We start from the raw sequence: 10,404 nt of genomic DNA on the forward strand, positions 1-10,404 counted from the left end.
GGTTACTTAGGCCTGACTCTGACTGCCTTGCTTAATGCCTGCTTACATACACACTTTTACATGTCCTGACTTTTTTTTTTTAGATGCATGTACGAATTACATAGTTTTGTAATGAACGTGTTACCCGCTGAATATGCGGGGTCCAATTGGTGGGGCTACCTTAAAAATACCACATCTTTACTGTGTGTGCACGCAACACGAGGCAACAGCAGGTAACATACAAACTGTATAACGATCCTTCCAACTTACCTTAGGTACCTACCTATAATCTACGTTAAGTACATACCTCATAGGAGGTAACTAGAAGGTGCTTTATGTAACTTTAGGTCTCAATAACAGATAAAATCTCACAAACATCTGAAAACTTTACGGACGAGACATTACTTTACTTTAGGTACGTACAGGTATATATTCATTATCAATATTTATTATAATATGACTTGGATACACACGTCTATATTGTTACCTGTTTCAAATTGTCTAAAGTTCTTAATGGCCTCAATGTATATATCATCTTACGTTGAATCAGCAGCTCAAGCTCGTTTAAAGTCACTTCGCTCACATCCAAAGAAGAAAATTAGACTAATCTTATTTATTGTTTTTTACTTATTTATTTCTCACTCTTGAGATCTATCTTCTATCTCCTCGCATTCGTAGGGAGAGACCTAACAGAGCCTTTTTTCCAAGGTTGAAAAGGTAGTGCAACGCCTCGCTAAAAGAAGAAGAAAAAAACAGACAATGGTATCTCCCAAGTCCCCCCCAAAACCTTGATTCCACATTCCAAAGCCTCTAATAAAGAGTTCCGAATCATATTCATCATCATCAATAGGTAGTAGTCATAGCTGCCATCAGTCGATACTCGAGGCTTCTTCTGAAACTTCGCGCTCTCGCTGTTTCTTTGACTGGTAGTCGGACAAGCTTGTCGTTGAGCCAGCGTTCAGGATCCAATCAGGAATCGGAGGCGTCATCTTCCTCTCTTCCGCTAGGTCCTCTACACGAAGACGATCCGTATTGGGGCTTGGCGTCTTGCGGAAACTGTCGTAACTACCTTGTCGGCTCAGGGGGCTCGGTCCTGCTATTTGACTACTGCTGCGCATTCGACTAAGAGACTTTTCCGAAATAACCTGCCCGGCATTAGGTGCGGCAACAACCACAGTTCCAGGGGTGACTGCAGGCGGAGGTACCGGGGAGTCAGATCGGAAGAGAGGATGAATATGTAGCTCGCCCGAGATCGATTGGGGCGTCATGCTGCGCTCATGATGCGGTCTAGGAATCGGACTGTAACTCCGGCTCCTACGATTACGATTAGGATTTGGAGGCTCGAAATCCAAGGCGTTTCCGGGGCTGGGGCTTCGACTGGTTGTCGGGCTTGCGGGTATGGTTTCCAGAAATCGACCAGACCGAATAGGTGGGCTAGCTTCCACGATTAATTGCCGGCTCTGAGTGTCGACTGAGGATGTATCCCAAGAATCAAACCCATCCTCCGATCCGTTTACGCTAACGCGCTCTCGATACCCATTTGAGTCGATGGAAGCGGCGCGACGTCCGGGTCTGGAAGTTGACGAAAGGAGCCTAGTACTGGCTCCAATTGGACGTACGGCTTGAGAAACAGAAGTCCGAATGGAGCTCATGGTCTCGGCCACCGATCGGCCACCGCTCGAGCCAGGCGGGGTTGGATAATCAAATGTGCGTTTTCCGATCGTCGTTTGACTCGTAGCAGGCACCGTTCGATCGTAAGGGATAGATTTAATGTGTCTCGGCAAGTGTCGAGAGCTATCTTCGTTAGTATGAAGTGACAGTGCCTGCTCAGAGTCTGGCAGTCGATGGGTAACAAAATAAACGACGATGAAAACGAGCTGTCCGACGAAAGCGCAGACGAGTGCGACTGAAGTCCCAACACGCCAATTCGTCAGCGGTGTTTGCAATATCATTTCAGGCATTCCCTCCAATCCTCCCATCATTACCAGTGTCACAACGGACGCAGTAGTTGCCAGCACGCCGGCAACAAGTCCCAACGCAAACCAGACCCCATTAGACCTTCTGATACCAAACTCTATCCCAGTCCCAACACATTTAGCAAAAAGGATGATTAGTAGTATGAGCATTATTATTTCGAACGCCGAGGCGACAACGGCAGCGATTCGCGCCGGTGAGGTCGACTCCCAAAGCCCTTGAGCCAGGATGACTTCAAGAGCCAGGACAGATGCCGTTGCCAATAGAGCAACGGCACCCAGAGAAGCTCCGATGATACGAGCTCTTGCCATTTTTTCAAACGAATGTCGTGGGTAGAATTAAGACTAGGCTAGCACATGGAAGTCCAAGCCTGTTGTATCGAAATATTTCGATGGTAGAGCGACTCTAAGTCGTCTAAGATGAGTCGAAATATGCGCGTAGACGCACACTAAGGGTCGGTGTATCGGTTAGGGGCAGCAAGGCCCACTAACGTCTAAGAAACCAGCAACGAAGTCAACACAAGGCGGCGCTTGTCTCTTATTCCTGCTGGCTAAGATAAAGCCAGAGTCGCAAAAAAGCTGAGGCTCTGGTAGATTACACCTCCTGTCGATGAGGTCCAAAGTTGAATTTACCAGAGTGCCCCAGATGATACTGCCCGGGTTGAATACCAAGGTGACGGTAAAGGGACCGGGCCGCTGCAAGCAGAGAAGCACGATGGTCCGAGACAAAAGAATTGGCGGCCAGGGCAGTCGATAGCCGTGTCGGCAGGTCGTTAGTATATAGTAGATGCAGCAGACCAACCGGGATATACATGAGGCGATGTGTCCCGGAGAAGTGCAGAACCTCTTTTGATAGAGAAAGAGGGTCTATATTTGCCGGGCTAGTGAAAGCAAAGCAGAGGCCCAAGCGAATTTAGGGTAAGCGAGTGGCGGGCCTAAGGCCGTGATATGGATGTAATGTATGTGTGTATGTATGTATGTACGTTAGGTTAGGGATGTACCTAATGTATATAGGTGAGCGAGGGAATAAACGGGGAGGAATGGAGATGACGGGACCAAGGTGGAGGGCGGTATTACCGGTCGCCTAGTCTATAAAATTGGCAAGGGGGCATAAGGAAGAAAATATAATATTAGTTGTAGGTTCCCAAGGTATGAGGTGAAGGACAGGACAGGATGGGATGACAGAGAAGTAGAGGGCCGAGAGAATGGGACGGAGTCGAAAGAGGGGCTTGTTTGCTATACGGCGGACCAGTCAGAATAAAAGAAAAGAACCGGTGGGACGCGTCCTGAGGAATTGTCGCGTACCTATGTTGGTGTAGGTCGTATTGGATGGATGAGGATGCACACAACACATACAGACAGATACCTTGACAGACGGGACACGACCCTTGTATTCCCGTCGTTTTGGGAAACCTTTTTTTCTCTTCTCCTCTTGGAGATGTTGGCAGGGGTATGCAGATATAACAGCCTATCATGAAGGCGAGACACCCGGGAGGCGACCCCGTATCTGCCCCTCCTTTGCGATGGCTAATGCCGCTGAATAGGTAGGAATCTACCGTTGGACAAGACTGCGGATAGGCTGACAGGATTCGTACCTGGCTTGGCTCCGTTGGGCTGAATTAACCAATATGATTTGCAGCTTTGACTTCTATGATACTGGAAGGGTGGCCCTGGCGAGGATCGATCTCAGTCCCTGTTTTATTCAGCCCCCAACTTGTAACCCTTTTTTTTTCTCTCTTTCTTTTCTCGTAACTGTTGCTTCTTTTGGCTTTCTTCTTTTTTGCAGCTTTCTACCGTTTGAACGTTTGAACCTCAAGCCTCAATCCCCCCTTGAATATCAATGCCACTAATGACAGTTTCCAATTGAAACCACGTTGATCCCTGACAAGCTTCTTAGGACGTTTTACCTAGTCCACGACAACGAATACGATTTGTTTGAGTATATTGAAACTAGATAGGTCAATTTGTCCGAGGTCCCGGACTTTCGTTAATGGTCCTCGGTAGTGGATAAAAAAGGGACGCAGGTACCGCCGTATCCAAGGACGAATGGAATGAGTCTTTTGAAGTACTCAGCCTGCTTGGGTACCCAATATGGAAGGATCGTAAGAATTGCGGCGAAGGAATATGAAAAAAGTAAGCTTGTCTGACGCTCTGACCTGAGGGCCAAGAGAAAGAAAACGAAAGGGAAAAAAAGGGAGTCGAAAAAAATAAAAATTTGTTTTCAAAACCAGCATCGGTAAGCGGAAATAGCTTCTTCTTATTACTAGTATTATTAGTGATCGTTATTGTTCTTATTGTTACTACTAGGTACTGTTCCATGACTAATAACAACAGAAAACTTGGTGGTCTCTCTTCAACTTTCGCTAAGAAAAGCCCCGGTAGTATTGGGGTTGACGTTATGGGAAATGGGTCCGTGAAGAAAAAAAAATCCACTTGCTGGCGTGGCCTCGCGGACCTCTCTATCTCCATAGAAGTGACAACTCTTCGAACGGTGGCAGCAAAAGCCCTAAGGCCTTTGTTTCTCCACCTTCTTGCGCATTTAGTTGGTATTCCAACAACTGGTATTCCAATCGTGATACGGTTGTTGATCACGATGGTTTGTCATTCTCATGCCAGGGGTATCGTTGTTTGCTATGACCTCGCCCATTAACTGACTACTACGTAGTCTCATACCAGACACTTTCTCTCTGTTTTCTCTCTTCCTGACTTCATATCCATTCCAAGATTCTCGTAAAGAATAAACCCAACGAACCAGGGTCATTGTTATCATTATCAGATGAATGATGTGACGCATGGATAATTCACCAGCTATTACAGGCTCACACTAGATAAAACTGTGGTAAGAACATTGGCGTCTCCCTAGCTGTGCCATAGCACCGTAGTGCCTATTCCCAGTCTTCCCCGGTAAGAAAGAAACAGTTCCCCGCCCCATGACTCGTTTCATATGTACCGGTGGGATCATGGGTTTCTGATAACTTCCAGCTTACCACGTAGGTACCTTAGGTAGGTACCTACCTAACCTACTTGACCATCATGACGATAATGATGGCTGAACAGTTCGTGAAACGATATAAAAGACGACATATTTAAACCCCAACGAAATCACGAAGCAATTGACTAAAATATACCTAGGTAGGTATCAAAATTCCTATTGGTACTACAAGATTGCTAAATCAGAATGATGACGACGATGAATTCGACTTATTAATAGAGCACACGAGAATATTTTGCATATGCGCAATGCAAGGGAGAGAATGACAACTTGGGAACTTGGGAGTGTTGACTCTCCACCCCCCCCTGGGCGATCAGCATTACCGTAGCAGATACTTAACTTAGCCCGACAAGGAGAAACGAAATAATCTCCGATGCGAACGAGATTTTCTGCCAATGAGCTTCTAGACTATTCGAGCCCAGAGCCACGGCTTGAATCAAGCTGGCCAGGTCCGCCTAGCTTTTTAGCACGCTTGATTTGACCCATTTGACCCATTTGGCCCAGATTTCTGACCGCTCGAATCTGCCCTAACCATCATCTTCTTTTACGGTACCTGTTCAGGTACCTATAGGTTAGGTAGGTACCTACCTATGTAGGTATGGAATTGATCATCTTGAAGATGGCCCCCGTTCATAACCTCCTTCCCGGCTGCTTGGATAGTCACAGTCACATCCCGAGAATTCTTAGCCTACAATTTTCTTATATGCCTTCATGGACACAATGGGTATGAGCCGGCGTGATAGGTATCGACTCGGTGCTACCGGATCAAGGATAGCCCATGCGAAGCCCAACATGTTGACATCTTCTCTGCATAGTAGCACAGCTCTCACCGGCATGTCAGCAATATCGCCTCAAGTTGCCAAACTAACACGGCATATTTTACATAGTACATGGTATAATACCAAAATATGCCCACGAGGACATATATTTACTAAATACCTGGATAATCATCCATTCCATGTCGAGGGAAATAAACATTCAATAAAAGATGCACCCACCCACCACCTAACGAATATACAAGAATCTCCGAGTTCAGGTGTTCTAATATTATCTACCCGTACGGCAATTCTCACGGTTTAGTTCTTCCATCAGTTACCCACCCACCTACATAAGGTATCATAGGTACAATACCTATCAAGGAAAATCATCGAGATCTTCGCACCCGGCGCTCTAGCAGGTAACTAACTAACTAACTACCTACCTAGTCGGAGGGGCAAAGAGGCTACCTAACAGCAGGTCCACCACCGCCGAGCGGCGAGCGCCATCGGCCGAACGCAGGATCTGAAGAGGATCTGAACGAGTGCCACAAGTACTAGGTAGTAGTCGGACGTCGTGTATTTGTTCCGGTGCGATGGTCCGCTAGCTACCTAGCTACTTACTAGCTAAGCCCATCATCACCGAGCAACAGCTTCGTGGGGTTCACGTGTCATACCTGTCACGCCCTTGGAAGATAGGTAGGTAGACATGTGTATAATTCATGCCTATATACCTAACTAGGTAGGTATCTCTTACATAGTAAACTTGACCTGGGTGTCGACTTCCCTTCTGAGACAATATAGCGAGCATCTAGGTATCTACATGCTAGGATAATTACCACATGTCAAAGTTGTGGTAATTTCTCCCCTTTTTTTACTCCTGTTGCTTCTTCTTCACTGCTTCATCTATAATTTAGGTAGTTGAATAAGATCGTTTCGCGATCTGAGCCTCAAAAAAAAGCCGGGGACATCCATACTCAGGCACCCATACTCATACATACCTACCTCATACGCTCCTACACTCATACACTACCTAGGCAGGCAAAGACTTTGTAGAAATGGAGCCCAAGCCGCGCAGGCTAGCAGCCCTACTCAACCCTAAGATCCACCGCAATTTCGCTTTGCCATGTTCTTCGGCAGTGCTAACACATAGCATCGTACTAATCTTAGGAGGTTTTTCGTCGGTCGGGACTAAATATGTATATACCTCACTACGGCTGGCTAAGCCTAGCCGGCCGAGAGGAGACGGTCAAGAAGAGGTTTTTTTTTTGCTCTTTTCCTTTTTCACCGACGTCTAATGTCTTCTCTTGCGTTAGGGCGGTCTAGGCCGCGGCAGTGCATAAGACCGGAACGTTATACTAGTATGATAGCATACTAGTTTGCGACACTAGACGGCGGTAGAAGGTAATTGTCGCAGTCAGTAGTAATTAGTGTTGTCGTCGTCGGTATTCCAAATCTTCATCGTATATCCCTACCCGAGCTACCCACCTTAGGTAGTTCGAGTCCACGCTTCTTTTGTTTATACTACTATGTAAGGCACCCACCCAATAAGGAGTTAGGTAAACATATTTCCCAAGACGGATTTTGGGAAAAGGGAAAGTAAATAATAATAATACTAGGTACTGATAATGCCTGATTATTAATGCCCATAATGTTAAGTCGCTATCTACCTTGATATATCGGAAGTTTCATATGAACCAGGAAACCCGGCAGAGTCGGCCCAAGCTTCCCACGAGGTAATTTAGCAGTTAATGCCCAGGTGCCGCCTTACATAAGTAGGTTGTTAGAAATCTCGTACAATACCTAATCTCGTTTCACAACTTGGGTCCGGGATCGTGGAGAACGGTTCTTACGCGGCCAACGTTTTCGCTTCTTTTTCCCCTTCTTCTTTTTCTCCTTCCTTTCCCCAGTCGTTAGGTGGGTGGGTTGGTTGCTGTGCCATGGTCCCTGAATCTATCTATAGTCTATATCATACTACATATAGCTGCTAGGTACTAGGTATTAATTCTCGAAAAAAAAAAAAAAAAAGAGAGAGAAAACAAAAAATTTAGTTATAATCAAATTTCCGAACGGTCCGTGGGGACTAATCAGATTACGGCCTAGCTTACGATCCTTCGCAATGGATGATGGCTGATGATTGATAATGGTCGGCGGTGGTTGATGGTGGTAGTCGATAGTGCCGTGAGGTTCCATATGCCGTCCGTTGAAGAAGAAGGGGGGGGAATCAGGTACACCGACGCCCTGATTGGTTCGTACTACGTCTCAGATTATGTACTAACTAAGGATAGGTAAGGATAGGTAAGGATAGGGTAGTATGTAGATATGTATGTAGGACTTTTTTTCTTACGTGCTGCGGGCGGATCCGCGCAAATAACGTGCTACCTGTACATGAAGAAATCTGACAGATCAGGTTGGAGTTTACATAGTACATACCTACCTACATACAATACCTGGCAGTAAATAGCGCTGCGAGTGATATGTATTGTAAAATACCTACGTAATGAGCTTGCTATTGCTATTGCTGCTGCTGTAGGAATCGCGTGCAGTTCAACAGGGGGTTGCGATTGGTTCCATGTAGGAGACGGCACGCGTCGTGCGTACATACATATAAGGCATTATACCTACCTTTGCGCCTAGGGCTTTCAGCTGCCCACCATGCGCATTCATGTTTGTTCAGTTTGCGATTGTGAACCCCCTGGTCAAGCTCGTGGGTAGACAGGTTAGGTAGGGTAGGAGATGGCGGGGTTTAAGGCTGTGAGGCTGGAGCTGATGTTCTCTCATTTCCGTTGCTGAGCGTTTACTACAATGTAAGTCTCGCTTGACTTGATAGCAGCCACGTTCCTTTGATATGAGGGTAGCCAATGGGGAAGTAGTGGTATGCAAGCCTCTCATACCTTCAATTAGTCTCTGGATAAGAGTAACCTAGGTAATAAATCAATATCATGTTTCTACTAGTAGTAGTATGTTTAGTTCTGCTAACTTAGGTAGTGTAGTAATGGATGAAATTAATGTATTCCTAGCGAGTGAATTATACATATGACTACCTCCTTTGGGTAGTTGAGCACCCGAGAAGGATCTTTAAACTATTTTCGAAAACCATAGCATTAGCGCATCTAGGCTTATAAACGTGTAGTTAATCATATTCCTGGTTATCTCCGGTGGCACAAAGTCATTATTCCTTTGAAAGTTTACTAGGCTCTGAATGTCTTATTCGAGAGGGTATGGTTGGACAGTACCTACACCCAACTGACAGTTCCTAAGCTAGTCCTTGGTATCTAATAGACGTCGTCTCTTCAGCCTTGACCTCGTCATACCTACCTGCTTAAGTCAAATGCCGAATACGAATTCTCCGCACAAAAGGGGGTAGGGCCCGGAAGTGGAAATAGCAAGGAGAAGAGAGAAAAGAAAGAAATGGAAAAGAAGATTGTTTAGAGCCTATCTAAACTTACAAGTGGGTTTTAGAAGAGATGGAGGGTGTCGAGAGCATCTCATCATCTAGTGTACCTTAGGTGCCTACCTAGGTAACACCTCTATTAGTACTTAGCCACCCAGTTCGTGATGATTTGCTACCTACCTAAGTTACTCAAATACGCATTCTGCATTGGTTACATTAGGCCAGATAGATACGGAGTACAATTCCGTTATATGCAACGCACGACAGCTAGGGGTCTAGGTATTAGCCATCCCGTTCCCTGCCAACTATCATGTACGGCCCTAAGCGACTGGTTCATTGCCTTATATCCATCGACCCTGCCATACGTACTGTTTCCTCTGCCACGCCGACTCGAAGCCATCGTAACCGATATCCAACAGATAGATAGGTAATGGTTGTAAATGTATCGTCCTTATACCTAAGGTCAAGGTAGCCTTGGCCATATGTCTTTCATTTTCCTAACCCGAGCGGATGGTTCCTCATCGAACCTCGTATGTTGTTTTCCCATCCTAAAGACCCCTTCCAACCTAACCTATCTCGGGGTTCTACATTAGACTGCTGGAATAAACGACACTCGTGGTATCATTGGATAGCCACAAGCTTTTATAGCTACCTCTTATATTAAGGTTGCTCGCGGAAAACTTGGCTGTTTCCATGCCATTTGATCTTACTTCCTGGTAACTTATACGTAACAGCCCTTGCCAAACGATCCGGTCAAAAAGTCGTATACCTCGATGAATGTGTGAATCGTGCTAGCCGACCTGCGTCAAAGATCTGGTAGACAGGATCGTTGTTACATAAGGAGAGGAGAAGAGGCTACAAAAGATCTCCCTCCCTAACTCCTTTATACACATGAATGATGGTCCGTTAGGGGTTCACCTAGCCGTATCGTGACAATCTGAAAGATAGGTGGTACTTGAAAGTGTATGGGAGAAACATGGGCATAGTTAGGTACCTAAACTAATAGCTTGTTGGACAGCATTTCAAACCAGGCTTGATTACTTGGTGGGAAATTAGTTACCGATTAATGTAAACTAAATCTCTATAAATTCTGGTTCTTGCCTATATCACGGCCTATGTCAAAACACCAGGTTTGAATATCGAACATATGGCTTCGTACTATTATACCTACCTACACTTGTAACAATAATCTTAAGATACCTATAAAACATGTAGCATTTTTATGATATAGGCACTGACGATGATTGTAATTATATAAGCCGTCGTATCATGTGTTAATTGGTAGTGAAAAAGCTATGATATAATAGAGAT

General features: G+C 45.4%; 1 protein-coding gene across 1 annotated transcript; it reads right to left on the reverse strand.

Moving 5' to 3' along the window:
- Positions 1–600: 600 nt before the first annotated feature.
- Positions 601–2,406, reverse strand: F4812DRAFT_251924 (uncharacterized protein). Its single transcript, XM_047930738.1, has one exon. It carries the CDS (start codon positions 2,262–2,264, stop codon positions 849–851), a length of 1,416 nt encoding a protein of 471 aa, XP_047785651.1. The 5' UTR covers positions 2,265–2,406; the 3' UTR covers positions 601–848.
- Positions 2,407–10,404: the final 7,998 nt, after the last annotated feature.

Source organism: Daldinia caldariorum (genome assembly GCF_022478825.1).
Source record: "Daldinia caldariorum strain CBS 122874 unplaced genomic scaffold F4812scaffold_28, whole genome shotgun sequence".
Classification (NCBI taxonomy): domain Eukaryota; kingdom Fungi; phylum Ascomycota; class Sordariomycetes; order Xylariales; family Hypoxylaceae; genus Daldinia; species Daldinia caldariorum.